This window comes from Conger conger, chromosome 1 (genome assembly GCF_963514075.1).
Source record: "Conger conger chromosome 1, fConCon1.1, whole genome shotgun sequence".
In the NCBI taxonomy this organism is placed as follows: domain Eukaryota; kingdom Metazoa; phylum Chordata; class Actinopteri; order Anguilliformes; family Congridae; genus Conger; species Conger conger.
This window is the reverse complement of record NC_083760.1, coordinates 11,693,432-11,718,422: the sequence shown is the minus strand read 5'-3', so window position 1 is coordinate 11,718,422 and position 24,991 is coordinate 11,693,432. Positions and strand designations below refer to the sequence as shown.

At 45.3% G+C, this 24,991-nt stretch overlaps 1 protein-coding gene across 3 annotated transcripts; it reads right to left on the bottom strand.

Moving 5' to 3' along the window:
• Window positions 1-1,426: 1,426 nt before the first annotated feature.
• gng2 (guanine nucleotide binding protein (G protein), gamma 2) lies at window positions 1,427-23,601 on the bottom strand. 3 transcript variants are annotated; one of them, XM_061215833.1, is made up of 5 exons: window positions 23,353-23,601; window positions 13,495-13,564; window positions 4,247-4,341; window positions 3,167-3,283; window positions 1,427-2,784 (listed from the first exon to the last, which is right to left on the bottom strand). In XM_061215833.1, the coding sequence occupies exons 4-5, from the start codon at window positions 3,251-3,253 to the stop codon at window positions 2,656-2,658; spliced, it is 216 nt and encodes a 71-aa protein (XP_061071817.1). In that variant the 5' UTR covers window positions 3,254-3,283; window positions 4,247-4,341; window positions 13,495-13,564; window positions 23,353-23,601; the 3' UTR covers window positions 1,427-2,655. The 3 variants fall into 3 exon arrangements, with proteins under 3 accessions (XP_061071817.1, XP_061071831.1, XP_061071824.1); XM_061215847.1 differs by lacking the exon at window positions 23,353-23,601 and adding an exon at window positions 14,370-14,452; XM_061215840.1 differs by lacking the exon at window positions 23,353-23,601 and adding an exon at window positions 14,111-14,320.
• Between the last annotated feature and the right edge of the window lie 1,390 nt (window positions 23,602-24,991).

The window sequence follows — 24,991 nt, the reverse complement described above, 5'->3', positions numbered from 1 at the left end:
CCAGTTTCAAAAGGGACCTCAGTCTTGTAATAACAAAATATGAGCAGGGTCGAATGTATGATAGGAGGTAAATTATTCTTGCCATTTTTATGGTGCAATTTTAATTTTAAAACCTCCCCGTTCTTTTATAGTCAATTAATGAAACCAGCCGTGGAAAGTTCATTTGGTTTATTTCCTATATAAATGTGCAATAATAAATAAAACATCACTCCATTATGATTTCCATTCATTTAAATTTGGCTTCATGTACTTTAAAACCTCTTTGTGTGTTCTTTATTTCATCTGAATATTGTAGAGGCACAAGATCATTCCAAGATGATTATTATTAGTATTCAGTATTTTATTAGTATTCTGATTTACTCTCTCAATTCAGTCTTCATTTAAAAGAATAACACACACAGCACAGAAAATGTTCACACTGCTAATATTCTTGTGTTATTTGTGATTATATGATTGCATAATATGTTATGTTCACATGTCATGTATCAATGGACTAATTTCATATTTAATGCACATTTTATTATGATGGTGTAAGAAGCTGTTTGCTTACTCTGTTATGTAACATGAAGCTGCAACAGCTTGACCATTTTGCAATTATAGTTGCTCTTACCTGTATAATGAGGCTTTTAACATTTATATCTCTGCTCTTGGGTCCGCTGGAGCATGGATGTTTGACTAAATTGTCAAACAATTTCATGGAGGGCTTCGTTATTTGCAGGGGTGGAACAAACCTTTTCTGACTGTTTGATAGCTTAGAAGTAATTAGGTGACACTGTGGACACACCTTCTCCCTGTGCGTTTGCTAAGTCTAAATATTACTTTCTGCAGTTGCGTGGACTTTGAGTATAACAAAATACTATGGTATGTAACGGCATGGCATCCATCCTGAAAACGTGGATAGTTGATCACTTGCCATGACCGAGAATAGTTTTTGAGGGCAAATAAATCTGATCTCAGTGTCTGTAGATGACACTTCACCAGAGCACAATGGCATATCCATCTGACCTTCTCTTCATCCAACAGCACTATATACATCTGTGTCAATATATTAGTCATTGGTGAAATGGTACACAGCATGGCGGCACGGATGGTGCAGTGGGTAGCACTGCCGCCTCACAGCAAGGAGGTCCTAGGTTCGAATTCCCCGTCGGCCGGGGCCTCTGTGTGTGGAGTTTGCATGTTCTCCCCGTGTTTGCGTGGGTTTCCTCCGGGTACTCCGGTTTCCTCCCACAGTCCAAAGACATGCAGGTTAGGCTGTTTGCCCTAGGTATGAGTGTGTGAGTGAATGGTGTGTGTGCCCTGCGATGGACTGGTGACCTGTCCAGGGTGTATTCCTGCCTTTCGCCCAATGTATGCTGGGATAGGCTCCAGCCCCCCTGCGACCCTGTTCAGGATAAGCGGGTTAAGATAATGGATGGATGGATGGTACACAGCATTTGTAGTTTATTAAGAGAAACTATCAGCACTCTTACAGAAATATCACCTGGACAGACCTGGTTACCGTAATACCTAGGTCTCTTTTGGGCAGTCCTGAAAATATGTTTATATGAAAGTATCCGAAAGTGGTTACTATGGAGAGAGTAATTGGGAAAAATGCATGTTTACATATGTATATAGCTCATTTCAGCAAAAGTGTTTTCGATAGAGTGATGTTTAGTCATGAATTACTGTTAAAATAGAATATTGCTGAAATTATCTGAGTGATCAATTCCATGAACGAGTTGCAGTGACGATGATTTTAACACCTGCACAGCTGCTACTACCAGAAAACCCTATTCACAACCTTCACACAGAAAGAAAAACAGGGGTTGTCTTGTCAATTTTTCATGCAATTATTATTGATATCACCACAAACATTCAGAGCACTGAGCACAACACACTTTACTTGCTAGCAATTTTATACAAATGTTAAAAAGAGAGCCAGTATCTGAAGGAAACTAAATCACTGCCAGCTTTATATTTTTCAGCATTGTTAAAGTATGTAAAATTGATGTATATTTGCAAAGAATGTCACATCTTTCAACTGTTTCGTCATTAAAAAACATTTTGCTAATCTATTAATGTATAAGAAAAAGTTAGCATAGCCAAATAATCACATAACAGAAAGCTTTCTAAATGATATAGCCAATCCAGCCAATTTAAAAATAAACTCAACACTTAAAAATCATTCCGATTAAAAATGCTATCTCCGGCAGTAAGCTCAACCTGCAAAACCACGGTTTTGGTTGTCATTAAACCATCCGTCTTAACATTTGTATTTTTCAAAAGAACCACAACGTTTTTTTTTTTTATAGTTTTTTTAGTTTTCTTTTTTGTTGTTTTTTTTTTGTGTGTGTTTTTTCTATTTTATTTATTTTTTACAACTCTACACCAGTCAGCGTGGGCTGCTACACTACACACCTTGAGGACTCTCTAGATTTGCTGTCAGTCATGTTTCCGGGTCTTCTTCGTCCCCTTGTGCGCCTCCACAAGGTTCCGTTAAAACATGCAATGCCTTGTAGCCACCTCACTGAAATTTACGCGTTACTTGTTGGTTTTAATTGCACTCGTTGCGAGCATTCGAGAAAGGCGATTGCCGTGCCCCAGCTAGAAAATTCTACATATCGAGTGTCCACATCGCGGCCCAGGCGGCCATTTTGGAAACCCCCGGCCCGTTTACAGAATGGCGCAGAAGAACTTTTTCTCCCTGAAGGGGTTCTCCGAAGCTGGGACCGGGGACAGGAGAGGGTCTTCTTTGGCGTGTGCTTCGCAGTACGACATCAAGTCGGCCGCTGCTTTTGACACCTGAAACAGAAAGGAAGACGATAACCTTTTATTCCTTTATTTCTCAAGACTTTCCCACTGTGTTTCTCAAGTTATCGCCATTGATACTGAAACCTCGTTTGGGGACGCAGGGTCTCAGGCGGATAATGTAACTGTAAATTAACGTTGTTGTCCAGAAAACTTTATAATCATGTTAGGCTTAATGTTTGCTTGCATATGATGTCACAGGAAAGTTGTCACTTGTTTCTATGTCTGGGTCAGTAAGTGTTTAGTTAAATCAAGCTAAACCAAATATTCTTTAATATGGTTATTGCAGGATTATATTATAGTATAGTAATGTAATGCATGACAACAAAAACATCTAAATATGAAAAAATGTGACAGTTATAGGGTTCTGGTTCACCTTTATTCTGTCAATGTTGGCCTCCATTTTGAGCTGTTCCACCAGTTTCCTGGCTTGGGCAATGCTGGCTGTGTTGTTGCTGGCCATGAGGCTTCTCTATGCGCCTGGACAGGCTGTCTAAGGACAGAAAAAAAACATGACTGTAAATGTAAACTATGCCTACTTTACTTACTAGTTTCATAGATCAACCTTATAGGCCAGCAGAGGATGGGCAAGCCCCTATAGCCAGGTTCCTCCCGAGATTTCTTCCCAACAGGGAATTATTTTTCACCACTGTTTGAGGGTTTTTCTACCCTAAGGGAGTTGTTGCTAGTTGGGGCTTATGGCTGTCTAATTCTCTTCTGTGTTATTCTGTAGAGCGTCTTTGTGACAGTCTTCTGTAACAAAAAAAACACTATTAAAAAATTAATTTCATTGAATTAACTGTGTGGCATAATGCACTCCCATATCAAGGAGCTGCACATGGAAAACGCATTCAGTGAGTTCACGTCTCTGTGCTCGTGCCGTGTCCTCAGAAGGAAGCCAATGGACACAGTAACACAAAATGGCACTGACACGAAGCAGCCATTGTGCTTCTTCGTCTCGTTCTTGGATTTCCACCAAGAAAATAATTTAGCTTCACATTTTCCACAGTGTGTTTATGCTTCAGTAAACTCCTCAAACCTCAGCTGGCGATGAAGACTGCCAACAAAGCATGCTTAGACGAATGTGCTTATCCTGCGAGAAACACCACAAACTGTATCGCGTTTCGATATTCGTCGTCTGGGCTAAAGTATTTTTTGTGAGATCAGTCTAGGAGCTTGCGCAGGGAACTAGCAGGGGCAGTCGGCTAGCACTGGAGAGAAAGTGTTTTCAGAGAATGTCACCTCCTCACCAGACCAACCTCATTAAGCTCTGAATTATTCATCGAGCCACTTACCAGGCTGCCCATGGAAAAGAGTGCAAAGGAAGCAGATGTTGCATGTTGTTCTAGCTTTCACCACACACCCTCCATGCTGTCTGTAGAGTACAACATCTGAGTACAAATCCTTCCTCAGTTATCCATCCATCCATCCACCCATCCATCATGGCTGACCATACCTTAAAACTATATGTTGTGCCTCTGGGCTGAGGTTGAAGTACTCCCTTCTGGTCGGTTAGCGGAAGTGGAGCTGTCTCTTCACATCAGGAAGTTCCTAAATAAGGGAGAAAAGGGTGGAGTTTAAAAAACAGCTGGATTTCATCTTGTTGTCATTAGAAATAATGTTTTGATTCTGTCAGCCTGTGCTGAGATTTCCAGAGCGGGCTTTATGTAAGCTGGCTGCAGTTCCCGCAGTTGAACACCAGGGGGAGACCAACGCGTGTGAGTGCCTGTGGCAATGTGGGGCGAAACTGGCCACCACCGGTCCTCATTTCCGCTCTTGGTGGCCTAAAAGGCTTAAAATTGCTATGTATTCAGCAGACAGGATGGTAAACACGGGCAGTGGTGTGTTTGAAAGGTCATGATACCAAAAAAAAAAAGTTTAAATTATCAGGTAAAGAAGTTGAGTCAAAGGGGAAATCACCTTTAGTTGTGAGATATTTTACATCCATGGCGTGAGAGTACTGCACAATGCGCCATAACGTAGATCACTGAGGTTAATGGGGCTATAATTCCTTTATGCTGATTCCACACACGAGCCCTCGCTGGACGTGTTTGGTCATTGAGTGGTAGCGACTGCCATACTGCACTGTCCAATGATAACAGAAAGGAAACCGCACGCCGTATTGGCGGTTTCCTGCGCGAAAGGGAAGCGCGTGAGCCTGAAAGAGCCGTCGGCCTGCGAGCGACCCGCCCGGCACCTCCCTCCTCGGCGGAGCCTTCGCTCTGCGTCACGGCGCGGGGCCGGACCCCCGCGCGCAGCGCCGATATTAATATTGATGGATCCTGCGACACACCTGTTGTTATTGAGCGCTGGCAGGGATCAGACAGAGAGCGGCGTGGGGCTTGTTTGCGGTGTCACAGCAGCCCTGTCAGCCCCCCCCCCCCCGCCTGACGGTCTCTTTTGATTCCCTTCCTGCCAGCCTGCGTGGGGGTCCCGGGGCGGGGGGGGGAGGAGGGTGACTGTCATCAATAGGCCATCTGTCCATGGGAGCTTCAGGATGCCTGGCAGTATCGATTAGCTGCATCTTGCTGTATCATTTCTGCCCCCTTAATATTTTCTTTCCCTGGTCTATGCCCACCCCCCCCACCCATCTCTCTATCTCTCTCTCTCTTACTCTTTCACTCTCTCAGACTCTGTCGGTCCATCTCTCTCACTGTGTCTCTTACTCTCTGTCTGTCTCCCTCTGTCTCTCTCTCTCTCTCGTTTTTTTCGCTGTCTGTTGAATAGATTTATGTTTGACCGCCACCATTTTTATTTATTTAGTTGATTTGCGTCTTCGGAGCAGGAGTCTGACGTCTCAATTCAGAGATGGTGGAGAACGGAGCGCAATGTTGCAGGGTTGAAATAAATATCTCTACTGATATTTGTTTTTGAAACAGTGGTCTCACACCGTATAATCTCCTCACTGATACTTTTTTCATCAAATACAATATTTAATTAATTAAAGGGCCTGTAGCTCAGTGGCTAAGGTGCATGACTGGGACCCGGAAGGTTGGTGGTTCAAGACCCAGTGTAACCTTTTGGGCCCTTGAGCAAGACCCTTAACCCTGCATTGCTCCATGAGAGGATTGTCCCCTGCTTAGTCTAGTCAACTGTATTTGGATAAAAGCATCAGCTAGATAACAAATTATAAATTATATTACAGGGCCAGTCCAAGGAAGTACTAAATCAGAATCTTCCCCAAAACATTACAGGTAATATTTCTGAAGGTGAACTCAGTTCATGTGGTTGCTGTGTTTTTTAAGCTACTTGCCAGGAGGACAAATAAGGGATTGGAAGCTGCATGCTGAAGATGATATAATAGACAGGAAGCCATTGTATAATTTCAGCTGTTGACTTATGCACATCTGGCAACATGGCAACCATTTATTTTGAACACACTGCTTGTGTCACAGCAACAGTATGGCAACCACATTGAGAAACAGCAAAAATAAACACAGAAAGGCACCACCATAATCACCACAGGCAGAATAATGAACGGAATAATTTATCATTATGTTAACATCCTGAGAAATGATTCTGACATATAATGGGAATCTACTGCATCCACACCAAGGAAAGCAAATACAGTTCTCAATCCTGGTCCTGGAGAACTTGAGTAGTGCAGCAAATGATCAGTTAAAGACATTGATTGCACAGCTAACACAGGTTCACCTGGTTTCTATGGTCTGAATCTGTTGCTGATCTCAAGGCAAAAACAAATGACAGCAGACTGGATTGGACCAGGAATGAGGATCACTGGTCTACACTGAGAAATGCTGATAGGATCCCTCCAATAAACACGAAAACAAACACTCCGAGACTAATGTGGGGCAGTCATTCAAAGTGTCCTCGGTCTCTGGGTGAAAGGGAAAGTGCATGAAAGGAGAAACGTTCCCCGCAGACGTGCATACACACAGGAACAAACGGCCTAGAAATGGAAAAAAATTATCTAATTAGACGGACGTGGAGTTTGTTTGAGGCAAACATCGGCCCACGCCGCCCCACGCCCGGAAAGCTGGCCCTCAGTGGGCCTTTGAACACGTTCAGGAGTCAGAGCAAACACCATCAATATGTCCCACTGACCAATGCCCCAGCACTAACAGATGGGGAAAAAATGAAAGTGTTCCAGATAGCGGATAATCTCTCCGGATTGGCCCAGCTAATGCCATTAACCCGCGAGTAAACATCAGGCCTGATTAGAGAGCAGAGAACAGGGCGTGAGGAGAAGTGTGTGTATGTGTGTGTGAGCGTGTGCGTCTGTGTGCGTCTGTGTGTATGTGAGAGAGAGAGAGAGAGAGAGAGAGAGAGAGAGAGCGAGAGAGCTGAGTGAGCACTGAGGCGTTTGACTCGTATGTTTTATTTATTGATCCAGTCTCTTCCACTGGACTCCCTCCTTGAGACCTGCAAACTCTATGGCTGTCAGCTGAACACTCTCCAGAGTCTGCAAGGACATCCACATCCACCACTTCAAATGGTCATCATCTCTCTGCCCCCCCATCTCTCTCTCTCTCTCTCTCACACACACACACACACACTCACTCACTCACTCACTCACTCACTCACTCACACACACACATCCACTTCAAATGGTCATCATCTCTCTGCCCCCATCTCTCTCTCTCTCTCTCTCTCTCTCTCAGACACACACACACACACACACACACACATACTCACTCAGCACTTCATATGGTCAACGTTTCCCCCCCATTTTCTTGCTCACACTCTCTCACACACACACACACACTCAGCACTTCATAGTCATATTCTCTTCCCCCTTTCTTTCTCTCTCTCTCTCTCTCTCTCTCTCTCTCTCTCACACACACACACACTCTCAGCACTTCATATGGTCATCTTCTCTCTCTCTCTCACACACACACACACACACACACACACATCCACATCCACCACTTCATATGGTCATTTTCTCTCTTGCTCTCACTTGCTGCTCACAAAGACATTCAGAGCTGCATATAGTTGGTCTATCTCAAGCTAACATGGGTATGAGCTCCTACAAATGTGTACACATACAAACAGAACATACATAGTTCACAAACCTGTAAATGAAAAGTGGTGTAAATAAAACTTTTCTTTTTTAATTTGCAGTGTACATTAATTCCAAATTGATCAATTCAGTTGTTCACTCCAACTGATGAGAAAGTCATCGTTTGAATGCTGTAATAAAAATGGAAAGTTAGAGAAGACATTACATTCAATGAAGGTTCTTTGCAATAACAAAGATATTGCAGACAGCCTACACAGTTTCTTTGCTGAGAACTTCACAAGGGAAGAGGTGGCGAACATGCCTGTAAGTACAAACAATTCGCAAGATGTATTAGAAGAAATTGAGATAGAAAAATTACGAAAACTGAAGAGAAACAAGGCAGTAGGTCCTGATGGCATCAAAAAGTATTCAAATAACTAGGGTACATTTTATATAAACTACTTTTATGCAAACTATACACAGCTATTCGTATGCAGTCTGCAAAATTGGAAAAGTACCATACAACTGGAAGTAAGGTAGCATATCAATATATAAGAAGGGATTGCAAAGATCCAGAAAAGTACAGAACTGTTAGTTTAACTTGCATTTCAAATTAAATCTGTTCTGTTTTGTTATGTCATCTTGGGTTCTTCTAATACTAACTCGTTAATGTTCCCAAAGACCAAGTGAGACAGAGTGCAGTGTGCAGGCGTCCCCAGCACTAGAATACCATAACCAATCATCCACTGAAATGAATATACTTCCAAATCCTAGAATATATTATCAACGGATACAAACTACCCCTTAAAACAACTGTATGATAAGAGATAGCTTTATATGCATGAGTAGGGTCAGATCATGAAGATACACACAGCATGCGTGTCCATTTTCACTGTCAATGCAAAGTTTGTATTAGCTGTAACCAGCAGAATAGGCCTCAGTACGTGCAAGCAGTTCTGGACTTCCTGCCATTATTGAAAAACCTGACGAGACAACCCATCCCATGGACAAACCCTACCAGATGGGTGATTGCCCTTCAGGCTGAAGTCTCGACCCCGTCCTATGAAAGACAGACCCCGAGTCCTGTTCCAGCTCCTATAGACAGACATTGACTCCTGTTCCAGTTCCTATAGACAGACATTGAGTCCTGTTCCAGCTCCTATAGACAGACATTGAGTCCTGTTCCAGCTCCTATAGAGACATTGAGTCCTGTTCCAGCTCCTATAGACAGACATTGAGTCCTGTTCCAGCTCCTATAGACAGACATTGAGTCCTGTTCCAGCTCCTATAGAGACATTGAGTCATGTTCCACCTCCTATAGACAGACATTGAGTCCTGTTCCTATTTTGAGCTGTACTGTATATTTTGCTGGGGGAATCATAAGGGAGGTGACAGTAATGAACTGACAGCCTGATTTGACGGGCCCTGGTGCATTCTGGGGAGAGGTGCCCTGGAGGTGTCAGAGAGGGGTCTCTTGTCAGTATTTTTAGTCCTGTAGAATTTCACAGAGCCCTAGAGGCCTGGCCTTGCTATTTGTGACAGACTGGCAGATTCTCCGGGGGACGGTGACAAAAGTCAATTGGTGTGAACTCAAATGTACCTTGATGAAAAACAAGTAGGCCTCAGGTACTTCATGCACTGCTGAGTGCTTAAAGTGGGGTGCAGAAAAAAAAAGTGGCAGGGTATTATTGGATCAATATACAATAAAGTTTTATAAGGAATATAAATGTGCGCATTTCACACATGATGGGCTTCATGGTTGTCAATGGCAAAAGAGGTTTACACAGCTGGATTAACTACCGGGTCTATTGCACTGTATGTCTGCTGGTTAATCCTGTGAACCTTCAAGTGTACAAAAGCTTTTAAGGCTCATAAAACCAAGGCATTCTGACATGCCACCAGGCATAGGGTTGTTTCGCTAAAGCAGGGGTGTCCAATCTTACCCGAAAAGGGCCGATGTGGGTGCAGGTTTTAGTTTTAGCCCAGCCCTTAGACACCGGATTCAGCTAATTAACTAATCATGGTTCAGTTAATCAGGACTTTGATGAGTAGAATCAGGTGTCGTAGTGCTGGGCTAAACCTAAATCCTGCACCCGTACCGGTCCTTTGGACACCACTGCTCTAACGCGTGTTTGTGGCCATCTTCCTTTTTTTTTTAATCTCCTACACGTATATCCCAAATTAACTGAGGAAGCTTTAACCGCATTAAACCACAATGCCTTGTTGTCTTAGACAAACTGAAAAGACTGCTTTGAAGGAACAGTTTTGGTATTACTGTAGCATGTTGTAGCTCTGGATACCTGAGGAGAGCTCCTTTTGCGAGTTCCTTGTATGAATGATGATGTCGGTCTTTTTGTGGCTGTGAGGAGTGCAGATTTGCCTGGGGAAAGGGCCCTCTAGCCCTCCAGCTCCCTGCTGTTACAGGGCGACCTCCTGGTAGCACTTGGGCTAGTGGGTTTAAAAAAGTCCGAGCAGCACTAGCTTCTTTAATATAACGTATGCAGGAGTGAAACAAATCTTTCAGGGGGAGGGCGGGGAGGGGAGTCAATTTTTCAATTTTTGAAGGGCGGGGAGTCAATTTGATTGACGACAAATGACAAATGCCATTGGCTCTGAGGGGAAGAATGTGCAACACTGCCTGAAAGGATGTTGATTGGAGGGGATCGGAAAATTGACTCACCAACTGGTACACAATGACGTAAAATCCTAAAATTGAAATTCAAATCCTTTTCCAGGAAGTGGATGGAAAAAAAAATCTTTGCTGTGAAAATACTATTTTATTATTTTATGGAATGTATACTTTAACACTTGTTCATATGGTTATAAAGAATTGACTAAATTGAAGAAAAAGTGCATTTTGGTTTCAGCTTGTCTTTTAATGTTTGGGGTTCCAGGCCTAGGACATACACTGATGTCCAACCCAAAAAAACTAAAACACAAAAAACACTTTCAGTATGCTTTCATGTGTATTGTCTAAATCTAAATAAATGTGTTGCCATAAAAGTTTTTAATGATTTTGGTGGAAAACATGGGTGCTGACAATTCCTGTGCCTTTGCAGCAGCACACGCAGTGAATCTTATAATTCATAATCATTCCCATCTGTATGTTTGCGCCCAACCCATCCCCCGCCTGTGGATTTTTCCTGGGACGTTGTGTGGAAAAGCGCGGCTGATTTCTCTCCCTCTTTTCTCTCTCTCTCTCCGTCTTTGTCTCTGTCTTTCTGTACCTCCCTCTTTCTCTCTGTCCCTCTGTCCCTCCCTCTCTCTCTCTCTCTCTCTCTCTCTCTCCATCTCTGTCTCTGTCTCTTTCTGTCCCTCCCTCTCTGTCTCTCTATGTCTGTTCTCCCTGGCCTGTGGCAGGTGCACAGGCGGATTACCCCCCCCCCCCTCCCCCGCTTGCTGCCGATTCTGATTCCTCTCTGCCAGGGTCCCACGGGGGTCCGGGTGTGGATGGGCCTTCACAGCATTCCCAGAGGTGACAGACTGCGAAGCTCTACTGATTTTCCGCCTTGGAAAAAAATCAGGAACCTGGAGTGTGGGCCATATGTGTACCCTTTCCAAAAATCTGTCACTGTGGAGGTACAGGAAGCCTGCGTGACTCAAGCCTCACAAATCTCCCGTGCACTACTCTCTTGTGAACAACCCACTCGTGCACAACCCTCCCGTGCACTACTCTCTCCTGCACAACCCTTCCATGCACAACCCTTCTGTGCACAACCCTCCTGTGCACAATCCTCCCGTGCACTACTCTCTCATGTACAATTCTCCCGTGCACTGCTCTGCTATGCACAACGCCCTATGCAAAGACACTGACTAATGCTCTGACATTAATAGAATGGAAGAAACAGGTAATCACTGGATAATTTTATAAAGCGTCGAGGAGGTTTTAAAATGAGGAGAAACTCAAACAGAAAGCTGTATTACAACATATTGACCAGGAAAAAAAAACACTGACAAAAACAAACAACACGAAAAAAAACCCACCAGGGCTCTTTAGTCACTGAGTCTCTGATTGATAGCGTGTGCGTGTCCGGGTGTGTTATCTCCCATGGTGGCCAATTTGAGCTTTTAAAACATTAAAGAGATAGGCTAATTGTTTACCCAAGTCGTAAGAGCCACCTGCCTAGAGGCTATTACCTGTAATTACCAGATAACTATTGTGTAGCAGGAAATAGCATGAGAAATGCACTAGAAAGGTCCCCTGGCTCTACAAGGGCTGAATCGTTACAGAAGAGCAGTGTGGCACAAACCAGAGAACACAAAATGGTCTGACTATGTTACTGGAAGGTTTTGTCAGTGCTATAACATTGGCGCTATATGGCAGCAACATTGTAAGCCATGTCAGGTTTAAACATCAGGGTACCCTGGTGATGGATGACCAGCTCAAACCCAGCGAGACCAGCTTGATGACTAGATTTGACATGCTGGTTGACCAGCTCATATCCAGCTAGACCAGCTTATGGTGAGGTTGACCAGCTCAATTTTGAAGCTGGTTAAGCTGGCATTGCTGGATTTTACAGTAGGTTGTACAACTTGATTAAAGTAGGTCGACAATAGCACATTTTACAAAGCTCTTATCTGTTCCGTTGGAAAGAATAAAAAAAAAAACACCCTTAATTAGGCCACACGATTATTTAGTTTTTACCTCTCCTGGGAGATTTAGTTTTTACCTCTCCTGGGAGATGTTGAAAGTGGTTATCATATTACAAACCTATTGTTAGGTTATTGTGACTATTTGAGGTTTCTGGACTAAAAGCAGTACAGTAAAGTAGGAAAGTAGGACTTTATTATTACACGAAGATATAACATAAGACTAAGTGGCAATTTCCAATTTTTAAAATAAAATTGCAAACTTCAATAAAGTTTGAAGGTTATAATAGAGATTAATGCACCAAATAGAATCACAGCATATTTTTTTAAATCCAATTTGAATGTAGTTCCACAAGGGTTGAATTAATAACATATTTTCTTACTTTGCCTAACATTGCATTTGGCAGTTGACATTGAAGCAAATAAATTATAGAAGCAAATTCACTGAACAGTGTTCCTTTCAGAAAGATGCCTTAGTCAAATGTGGAGGCAGAGGCAAGGTAACGGACACCAGCGGTATCTTTATGACACAGAGGTTATCTGCACTGGTGTTGCTCTGCAACAGCAGTCGGCTTTTCTCTCCTTGAGAAGGTCAGTCTCTTCTCACACAATCACTGGCGTTCTGTACTCACACACCAAACAGCTTTTTTGAACTTTGGTTCAAATTGGGACCACACTGATGAAGGAGATGAGGAAATGCAACTTGTTTTTTGGAACTGTGTACTGTGTTTTTTCTGGCGTATAGCAGAGTGGTTCGCATCACTGAACATGGTAAGAACCGTGGTTAAAATTAAATCCTGACACACACTTAGTCACACTGTACGCACTTATGCATAAAATGCACGCCCGTGGCCACATGCACGAAAGCACACACAGATGCTCTCACACATTCAGTTTCTCTGTAAATGCTCACAAACACAGCAGTGCATACACATGAGCACACACCCAGTTGTGCATGTATGTACACACACACACACACCACACACACACAAACACAGAGTTACAGTATAAGGACAGAACATAGCACACACAAACACAGATGAGTGTGCCAGACACACTGTCAGTGATACACAAACAGATACATTTGCACGTGCACACACACACACACACACACACACACAGAAGCGCAGTGCAGCCACTGATCAGTTCACCTTGTCTCTGCTGACTTCTCCGACCTGGCCTTCAGCTGCAGTTCGGTCAGCGCTTTGTGCTTGGGCGGTTCTGTGGAGAGAGAAAAAGCAGCGCGTTTAGCGCCAGGGCTCCCGTCTGTGCGAACTGCAGCCCAGCCTGCCAAGCCCGGCCGGCACTTACAGCTGTGTCAGCCATGCGTGTGGAGTTATACGCAGGCAGGGCTTACTCAAAGCCCACTAAAAAATCCCGCTTTGTCCCTCGTCAAGCAACCAAAAGCAACAAAAAAAGCTACCTCTATCAAATGGTATTTTATGAAGCGCCAATCAGGAATGTTAAGCCAGACCGACCATAAAAGAATTGAAATAACACTTCAATGTGAAACAGAGTGGCGAGTTTGAACAATTTTAAAAGGAAACAGACACAGGCATGTACGTTTTTTTTTTTTTTTTTTCCTCGTCGCTGTGGTTTCGCACATTTGCTTTGCAGCGATCTCACGATCTCCCACAATGAACTAGTGGCATAATTTTATAAGAAGCGCTGTGGCGTGTCTGTCCCTCGCACTCGGGCCTCCGACCAATCCATTTTTCATGCATCTGTGATTTCGCCTTTGCTGCCAGTGATAAATGGGCCAATTACCGTGCGAGGCCAGGTTTGCAATGGAAGGGAATTCCACAGTCATAAATCTTCAATCCGTTACTTCGGAGGCAGTAGATACTCGGCCGGACTACAGCGGCGCGATTCCCTCAACATGACTCGCTAACAGGCACGGAGCTGCAGTGCTGTTGCAGAAAGCCAAAGCTACCTTCCCTCCTCGGTGATTGAATCTTGGAATGGTATGAAACACTGATTCACTGTGTTGTAATGTTACCAAAAAAACAATTGTGCAATTCCTCACCATCTGTGTTTGGTATTCTTAAATGGTCACTTCCGGAAGACCGAGATTCGTCTCGACACGAAGAGTTACATACGCGGCTACTTTGGGTTCACGACCACCAGGGGGCCCCTTAATTATTCTAAAATACAGTATGTATTATTTATTATGTTGGGTTGGGTGAGCACAAATCAAATCCTGCTCAGGGCCCCTCAAAGGGTAGGTCCGGCACCAGGGACACCACCTCAAATGTTTGATTGGCCGTCCAACGGTCCAAAAATAACAGAAATGCAATCTTAAATGTTTATTTCCTGTTTCCCGTCACCCAGCCAACCAGAAAGACCATCTCCACCCTTAGTCAGCTGACCCGTGACAGTCCCAAGTGCTGAGGCGCCAGCCACGCACGGTTTGTGTTCAGTGGCAAAACAGTATTCTGTGCTACCTCCTTCTGGGCAGTGGGCAGTGGGGAATGAGGGCCCTGTTGAGGCTGCAGTGGGAGTATAATTAACACTGGGGAAGTTGGGCAAAACTGCACTGGGGATGTGGAGCAGGCACTCTGAAACACTGAGACCCTTTCAACATATTTTGCCAGTCCCAACTGATCCATCCATCCATTTCTCTCTCTCTCTCTCTCTCTCTCTCTCTCTCTCTCTCTCTCTCTCTCTCTCTCTCTCTCTCTCTCTCTCTCTCTCTCTCTCTCTCTCCAACTTTCCTGTCTCATTCCTTACGAAGGTGCAGCAGAACAGTTCAGTCACTCTTAGTCCACAGTCCCCAGGTCAAATTTGGTTGATTAAAAGCTAATTGTGGTTGATTAAAACCGAATGGACATTGGCTGGGTGTTTCACAGATTGTTCCCGGGAGGTAATCGCTAAGAGCCGTGAAGCCCTGAGGAGCTCCTGGCCCTCTGCACAGACACAGGGTAGGAGAGCGGGACAAAGGGCCGATTGGAGACTGTCGTTAACGCGGAGCCCCAGCTCCAACACAAGGCCCTCTCAGAGCTGGGAGATCTCTGCTCTGTAGCCTCATTCAGGACTCCCAGCATCCTCTGCTCTGAGTGTGACATCAGAAAAGGCAGCGCTCTGTCATTGCACAGACCGGCACGTGCTGCCCCTGCACACTGGAGAGCTCAATGTAAGTGTGTGGCGAATGTGTGTGTGTGTGTTTGTGGAGTCTATTTGCATAGGTAAGAGTGTGTCTGTATGTGTGTGCATGTGTGTGTGTGTGGAGTCTATGTGAATAGGAGAGTGTGTGTGTGCGTGTGTGGAGTCTATGTGGACAGGAGAGTGTGTGTATGTGTATGTGTGCGTGTATGAGTGTGTGTGTCTGTGTATGTCTGTGTGTGTGTATGTATGTGTGCGTGTGTCTGTGTATGTCTGTGTGTGTGTCTGTATGTGTGTGCATGTGTGTGTGTGTGTGGAGTCTATGTGAATAGGAGAGTGTGTGTGTGCATGTGTGGAGTCTATGTGCACAGGAGAGTGTGTGTATGTGTATGTGTGCGTGTATGAGTGTGTGTGTCTGTGTATGTCTGTGTGTGTGTATGTGTGCGTGTGTGAGTGTGTGTGTGTGTGTGTGTGTGTGTGGAGTCTATGTGAATAGGCGAGTGTGTGTGTGCGTGTGTGGAGTCTATGTGCACAGGAGAGTGTGTGTATGTGTATGAGTGTGTGTGTCTGTGTATGTCTGTGTGTGTGCGTGTGTGCGTGTGTGAGTGTGTGAGTGTGTGTGTGTGTGTGTGAGTAAGAGCCCTAGTGAGCTTACGGTGGGGTCCACCCTTGTGCCTGTGTGTGCCCCTCCCCCCTGGGTGCGACCCTTCCTGGCAGACTTTCACAGGTTAATAATTCATTCTCCACGGGCCAGATGGTGGAACAGGAGTTTGATCTTTAATTACTGCCCTCTGATTTCACACTTTGGGCAGTGCCAAGCAGATCCCAGGCCTTTCCCAAACCCTCACTAATGTCTCCCAGCAGGACCTGCTCTACGGTGCCCGTTATTCACCAAGTTCTGTGTGAGTGTGTGTGTGTGTGTGTGTGTGTGCGTGTGTGTGTGTGGTGTGTGTGTGTGTGTGTGTGTGTGTGCATGTGTGTGTGTGTCTATGTGCGTGTGTGTGTTGTCTGTGTGTGTGTGTTTGCATGCATGTGTGTGTCTGTGTCTGTGTGCGTGGGTGTGTGTGCGTCTGTGTGTGTGTGTGTGTTTGTGCATGTATCCGCACTGATACTGTGACTTTGGCAGCGAGCGAGAGGTTCTGCTCCTGAAAGAACGACACCTTTGCGTGTGCGTGGGCGCTTGCCACCGAGTTTTTGCGTGGGCGTGAGCAGTAGCGTCATTCTCGGCTACCGGAAAATAACTCCCTGCTGGCTTCATCCGAGTCTGCCGGGCGAGATCCGTCCGGTAGCTCTTAATCACTCCCCAAAGTGGTTGACACTCAACTCCAACAGGACTCTTAATCCCATTTGTTGAAAGCCTCATTGCGAACAACAAGTCTTTCCCTCTCTCAGATAAGCGAAATAGCTGCTCCAGAGGGATGGAACCCAAGTGACCATCTAAGGCTCCAGTGTGGGAACGTGGAACCCAAATGAGAGAATGTGGACCATCTAAGGTTCCAGAGGGGCACAGGGAACCCAAATGAGAGAACGTGGACCATCTAAGGTTCCAGAGGGGCACGGGGGGAACCCAAATTAGAGAATTTGGACCATCTAAGGTTCCAGGGGGAGAACGTGGAACCCAAATAAGAGAATGTGGACCATATGAGGATGAGTAAATCACTGATTTGTTTGTGCTGTGAGGAGGAAGAGTGGCTCAGCTCTCAGAGTCTGGACCGGGCAGTGGCTGAGGGATGGGTGCCCTAGGGAGAATTACACCACACATGAACACACACACACATGCACATATGCACATCCATACACACATGAACACACACACACATGCACATGTGCACATCCATACACACATGAACACACGCACACACATGCACATATGCACATCCATACACACATGAACACACGCACACACATGCACATATGCACATCCATACACACATGAACACACACACACATGCACGTATGTACATCCATACACACATGAACAAACATGCACATATGCACATCCATACACACACATATACACACACATGCCCAAACACACATATATGCATATGTACATGCACACACATATACACACACGCCCAAACACACCTATATGCACACATACACGCACATATGCACATATGCACATCCATACACACACATGTACACACATACACACGTCCAAACACACATATATGCACACATATACACACACATGCACATATGCACATCCATACACACACATGTACACACATACACATGCCCAAACACACATATATGCACACATACACACACACATGCATGCACACATACACACAAGCACACATATACACACACACCTGCATGCACACATACACACACACACACACACACCATAATCCCTCTCCTATTTTATGTACAGTATGCCAATTTGAAAACTATATGGTGTGATTCTATCAGCATTGCATGTTGTGAGTTTGTAAATGCATGTGCTCTTGTGTGTGTATTTCTGTGTGTGTGTGTGTGTGTGTGTGTACGTATGTAATAATAAAGCAAATAGCATAAATCCTTACATTTGCATGTACTGAATGCTCTCTTGTTCTTGTTTGCTGTGGATGAGAACACTGGAACATAGGCACACATATCAGCATGCAGTATGGAAAACAAGGCCCCTGTCTATTTGACCAACTCTTCTTTGGGAGGTCAGCCTCCTTGACTTTTGCACGTGGTGGATAAATTAGTGACATATCAGCACATTTGTACAACGCTGTTGTTTTTTTCAGTAGTGATTGTTACACCAGCATATTCCGGAGTAAAATATTCAGACCAAGACCATTATAATCACATATTTGTGAGCTCACACCTTAAATTAAGATTATGCTTCACACAGGCTGATTGAGACTCATCAAACCTGCTCATAACTGCAGTCAGGGAGAGGGAGATGTCTCCACTGAGGATGCTCACACTTTTCACTCTTTCACTCTGTTTTTCTCTCTCTTTTCTCTCAGTTGCTCTCTCTCTCCATCTCTCTCAGGCTTGCCTCTATGTCCCGCTGTTATTACAAACATGAGAAACACCAAGTGGAATTCCTTGCTTAGGGCACGGATTCCTTGTCTGCAACCATCATACGTTCACTCACCAGAAAGCCGTGGTAATCAACATTTAGAAAATAAACCTTTCCCCAGATGTATAACTTAATTGCAAAAAAATGTTTTAGAATAAAACAACAAAAACAAAAAACCTCTGAACTTCTAGCACCGGCAGTATGAGTATTTGCAACCCTTTTGCATTGTGTGATTTGGTTGCTGTATGTGGCAGCAGATTAAGCCAAAAAACAGATGCTGTATGGAAACAGGGATTAATGGAGTTGAGACCCCAGTGTTGGGGGGCATTTCTGATGAACAAAGAGAGACCCCCCCCCCCCCCATAAGACCCCCACATCACCTTCCTGCTCACATCGATACTGTCATTCCCTGCCAATGGTGCGGAAGGCCAAAAGCAGCAGTACCAGGATCAACCGAACCACCTCCCGCCGACGCACCCCGAATGGTGGAGAGGGGGCAGGAAATGGCAGGACCCCCCGGGAGAGGATGCAGCAGCGGGCGGGGTCCGAACCCTCGCGGCGAGGAGGATGGCACTCGGCCAGGGGGGTTGGTACGGGAGGGGGGGGAATCACCCTCACAGCTGGTCATCGGGCGGCCATTTTGAGCTAGCGTCTCGTTTCCCAGCCTGCAGACCGAAGAGGGTCACCTGAGGGTCACTGTGGCCCGGCTCGCCAATGGACTCATCCAACGCTCTTCTGACAGACGAGACGTTCACGCTCCACTAAAGTGACAGTGGAGGTACGTTTTTTGTTCTTCAAGGATCACATTTTCCAAATGTACCCTGAAAGTACAGTAATGTTCTCTCTGGGTGCAAATGAATACGTTTTCCAAGCAAAAAAGGTAAAAATTAATAATATATTGCTGGCTACTGGTTGAATTCCATGTACCTATAGGGTACCACCCCAAAGACAAGCATCATACCTTTATTTCCGAGACTGCAAAAAACCTGATAGGGTTCATCAAACAAACCTGACAATTAGCTTTTTTATGTAGTTTCAAAGATGCAGATTAAGCTTAGTCCAAACTAAATTGAGTTTTGTATGGATTACCTCCATTCAAAATTGAATTTAGTCTAGGACTAGGCTTAATCTGTCTGCGAAACTGGCCCGCTTTATAATAGTAATAATGTATTATTTAGTTCACGCTTTTATCCCAAGCGACATACAGTTGATTAGACTAATCAGAGGACAATGCTGATTAGGGGCCCTTGCAGGGCATTTCTCAAGGGCCCAAGAGCTGTGTGGATCTTATTGTGGCCCTTAGTCATCCTCCGGGCCCCAGTCATGTACCTTAACCACTAGGCTATAGGCAGCCCACACTCCACATCCAGAATATTGATATAATTGGAGAAAAAGACTCATTACTGCAGTTCTTAACTACACATATGAAGGGTGTATTTGATTACAAGCGTGCAACTGTTACTGTCTTCTGCAATGGGGCGTGGCCTCATGATTACCTCTGTGTCATGTGATGCTTTTCCTAGGGCAAGCTTAAGAACATGAAACTGATCATCCGCTAAAAATTAAATAAATTCAAATCATCTTCTATTATTAAATTATTATTATTATCATCATATTTGGCAGTTGCAACCACCGTTGTAATGTTTGGTTATTTGCGTTATTGTCACCTTCCTGTCAGCTTTGACCACTCTGCCCATTCTCCTCTGATGTCTCTCATTAACAAGGCTTTTCTGTCTGCATTCTTTGCAAACTGTAGAGACTAGTGTGTGTGAAAATCCCAGGAGATCAGCAGTTTCTGAGAACCACCCTGTCTGCCACCAACAATCATTCCACGGTCAAAGTCACATAGATCACATTTTCTTCCCCATTCTGATGGTTGATGTGAACATTAACTGAAGCTCCTGACCCGTATCTACATGATTGTGTACATTGCACTGCTGCCACATGATTAGCTGATTAGATAATCGCATGAATAAGTAGGCATAATAAAGTAAAAATGTTCCTAATAAAGTGCTCGGTGAGTGTATGTGTGGCATGAGTGAGGAGATTACTATGGGTCTATCAGGCAGAAATTAAGGGTCTGAAAAGCTGAAGCTGATAACCCCTGAAGCTGAAACATCTGAATGCTGAAAACCCCTGAAAGTTCATGCTGTTTCAAACCAGTTCTGGGAATGATAACATGTGAACGAAACTCCTTCAAGGCAGAATTATTTAGAAAATAAAGAGACTGAAAGATGATTAAAATCACTGATGTTTCACAGTTCACAGTTTTCTGCAACTGGCAAATATGTTGACACGTGATTTGACAGATAAAATTTCACCACCTTCGATTGATGTTCGTACACAGATGACGCGATTATCAGCAGATAGCATCGACAGGCGCTGTGTTACACACCACCTCCTGTTTCAGAGGAAATAAGCAGGACTCACCCACAAAAAACGGGGGGTAAACAATGTTTCCTCCTAAATTAATAACTCTGCCAACAATAACACAGCCGGCTTTAGAATGCTCAAAGAAAGGTAAACATGCAGGGAAATTTAGATTAAACTGGAATATGTCCTCAAACAAAATGCCAAAACAACAACTGTCAATGAGGTAGGTTTGGAGGTGATATTAGCATCATTTTAAAGAAAGTAGAGTAGATGAAAAATTCCAATAAACATTCAAACAGGATGTTGCTAGGCGGAAAAATGTCTGGGTTCTACATGTCAGAGGACAGGTTGTTCCGCAAATTGAAATCTTGGCAAGGATACTTCAGTTGTATCCCTAAACAAGACAAGAGACCCAAGATAAACCAGATGCATAAAGCGATTGCACAACATGAATAAGTTGAATATAATCAACAATACCTCAGATATGAGAACTAACAGCAGCCATGGAACACCTCTTTTCATCCAATGGAAACAATCCATTAAATTTCACTCTTTGTAGCATCCAGTCACCTTGGACTACTTCCAATATCCCTTACCATGAATTTAGTCTAATCTACCAATCAACATGAATAATCCTTCAAGCCTCTCATGTTGTTCTTATATTTTAAATAGAGATCTTCACAAATGAAGACAGTGCAGTGCATAGCTCCAAAATAGTTTCAGCAGCACCTGTCCATTCAGTATTTGAGGTTGTTTTCTGCTCTTTTCGGCTACACGTTTACAAGTTTATTGGGCCTTTCCTTTAAAGGCCTCTGATTCTTTGGGTCGCTCTCTCTCTCTCTCTTTCTCTCACTCTCTCTCTCTCTCGAAAAAGACATAAGAAAGCCCTACTGCTTAAGATCAGACGATCCCCTCCCCCATCTCCAATGGAGGGCAAAATTAAATTTTCGGAAAGAGTGGAAAAGTAATTAAAAGCTAAATTACCTGCTAGCAATTTCAAAAGCCACTCTCTCCTTCATACACATGTGCAAATATAGAGTCAAAGACACACACGCACACACACACACACACACACAGACCTGCACGCACACATGCAGGCAAGCACATATACATACACAGACAAAGCACAAACACACACACACACACACCATTTGTACCTCGCCGGCTGAGCTGTGCAGAGGCGGACTTGGTGACATTTGGCTGTGCCATTGTTCCGGCACAAACGGAGAGGAGCTCCAGCCCGTGCCCTGCACACAGCCCGGTCGCCGGCAGGTTCTGCACACGCTCCCACCTCCCGGTTCCCCGTCACCAGGGCAGGCCAGCGAGCCCCGCTGCTCTTACGTAACGCTGGCGCTCGGTCGCCGTGCGCGTTACTCCCCACAGGCCGCGGGTGGGGACGGTGATTTACTTTTACGAAGGTATACGTGGTTATGTAAGGCCAAATCACCGTGCAGAGTGCCCCGAACACGAAACCGTAAATGTAGATGAGGCAAGAGCCAGCAAAAATGCACTCATGAATAATGTATAAGCACAGAGCATGCATAAACACACACACACACACACACAGACAACATGGCCAGTGTGTCAGGCTTTTTAATCTCTGACCGTTACCATATATGACACAGAACTCAATCTCTTGGAGGATCTGAAATCCCAGGGATTCCTGGGAGTTCCTCTTACGTTTAGCGTCCACCGTTTCATTCTTCATACCTCTCCCAGCCTCTCCCAGCCTCTCCCAGCCTCTCCCCCACCCCTTGTCCCTCCGTTCAGAGAGAGAGAGAGTGAGCCATGCCCAGGGTAAAAAGACGGACGCTGTTAATTCCTCACGCTCCAAATTACAAGCAACCCCCCTTTCCCGCTATGGAGAGATAGAGAGGAAACGAGAGAGAGAGAGAGAAAGAGAGAGAGAGGGAGAGGGAGTGAACACAATCCATTCTCTCTGCTCTGCTCACTGCCTGCCAGCTCGACCACCAGATTCCATCTCGCTCTGTTATGCATTAGCATGGAGCCGGGGCTGTAACGCGCGGCTCCAGCCCCGCACTGGCCTGGAACCCGTCTCCCGTTCCCCAGCCCCTGGACACTAATTCACATCGACACGCAAAGTCTATCTGCAGACCGGCAGCCGAAGCACAACACCGGAAAATATATACATATTCACACCCCGGCTGAAGGTAAACCGAACACACATGTACCGAGGATGAAAACACACACACATATACACACATACGCGTGCACACACATACACACACACACACCTCCCCGTGCAGGAGGATAGAGGGTTTGGTTCGAAGCAAGGAGGGGATTCCACATTTTACATCAGCAAATGGCCACAGCGTTATTCAGCCCGTGAAACGATGGCAGCCGAATTGATGACTGTACAAAAAGAAAGCCTGACTCTGAAACGCCCCTCTTTGTATTGTTGTTGTTTTTTCTAATTAAAAAAATGCACACATAACAAAAGGATCTTCTAAACGCTGGGTTGGGAGAAGAATGTTTAAAATGTGTGCCTTACCTCTCCTGGGTGTGTGCTTAGCGCTGTTCCAGAAGCCCCCAGCCTGGCGGAGTATCCACACGCTCAGAACGAGATGACACACACACACACACACGCACACACACCAGCGCGCGCTGAGACACTGCCTCCCTCCTGCTCTGCTCTGGCTGACAGCTGCCTCACTGCTACGCTCAGTCTCCACCCAACAGCCAGCAGCGCTCCGACTACAGGAAGCCACTGAGAGCCCGCTTCCTCCTCCCCCCTCCTCCCCCTCTCCTCTCCTCTCCTCTGCCTCCCTGCCTCAGTCCGTGGAGGAAGAGCCTCGCTTGACGCTACACGTCACCTCTCCTCTTCTCTTCTCTCCTCTCTTCTCCTCTCCCCTCCTTCCCCTCTTCTCTCCTCTCCTCTTCTTCCCCTCTCTTCTCTTCTCTCCTCTGCCTCCCTGGCTCAGTCTTAACTTAACTGTCACTTAACCCTACGCGTCAACTATCTTCTCCTCTCCTCCCCCTCTCCTCTCCTCTCTTCTCCTCTCCTCCACCTCTCCTCTCCTCTCTTCTCCTCTCCTCTGCCTCCCTGCCTCTCTGCCTCAGTCTGTCGCTTAACGCCACACGTCACCTCCACTCCCCTGCCCCTCTTCAAAAAGCCGACATTTTAAGCCAATGAAAAGTGGGAGAAACGGTAAAGTCAGACATCGGTCCTCCAGGTGCCAGTTTGGGGGCTCCCTCCGTGCCTTTTAACGCAATCTTTTTTCATTCCTTTTCACTCCTTTCTTTTTGCAGCCTTTTGCCAAACCCCCTGAGAGTCTCCAGAAGCCCTCGCGATGCAGCGCTGACGTTCCTCCCTCTCGGGGAGATGAATATTCCTGGCAATCAGAGAGCGCCGCTCCGGTGTGAGCTGGTCATTTATCGTTGTGACGCAAGGCTGCCCTGCCCCCACGCGCCAAACAGACCACCCGGCCCCCCCCCCACCCCCAAACGCACAGCTTCCACGGCCGCGTCGCACCCCCCTCTCCCCTGGGACGCACACGGCGCTCTGTCTGATCTCAGCTCCTGTAATCACGAGCTTTAATCTTTGGACCACTGACATATTAAAGCTACAAAAGATTAAAGGAAGAAATTCCAGCAAGCATCCTAATGCTGTGGTACTGAGCAGGCCTTCTGTGTGTGTGTGTGTCAGAGCACAGACACAATCACTCTGTGTACACACACATAGACACACGCATGCACCCACACATGCATATGCATACACACACACATGGACACACATGCACACATACACACACGCACACACACATACACATGCACACACACACCCACACATTCATATGCATACACATACACACACACATGGACACACATACACACATACACACATGCACACACACAAGCATATGCATACACGCACGCACACACACACACACACACCCATGGACACACACAGGGACACACAGGTGGACACACACATGCATACGCATGCATAGAGAAACACACACGTGAACACACACACACATGCCCACGCATGCACATACACAAACAAACACACACAGATGGAGGAGCACTGAACAATTACAGGTACAATGTACAATTTTCAAACCATCAGGGGCAGTGTGTTGCTAAATGAATCTAAACTTACGACACATGAGACAAATATCCCAGCATTC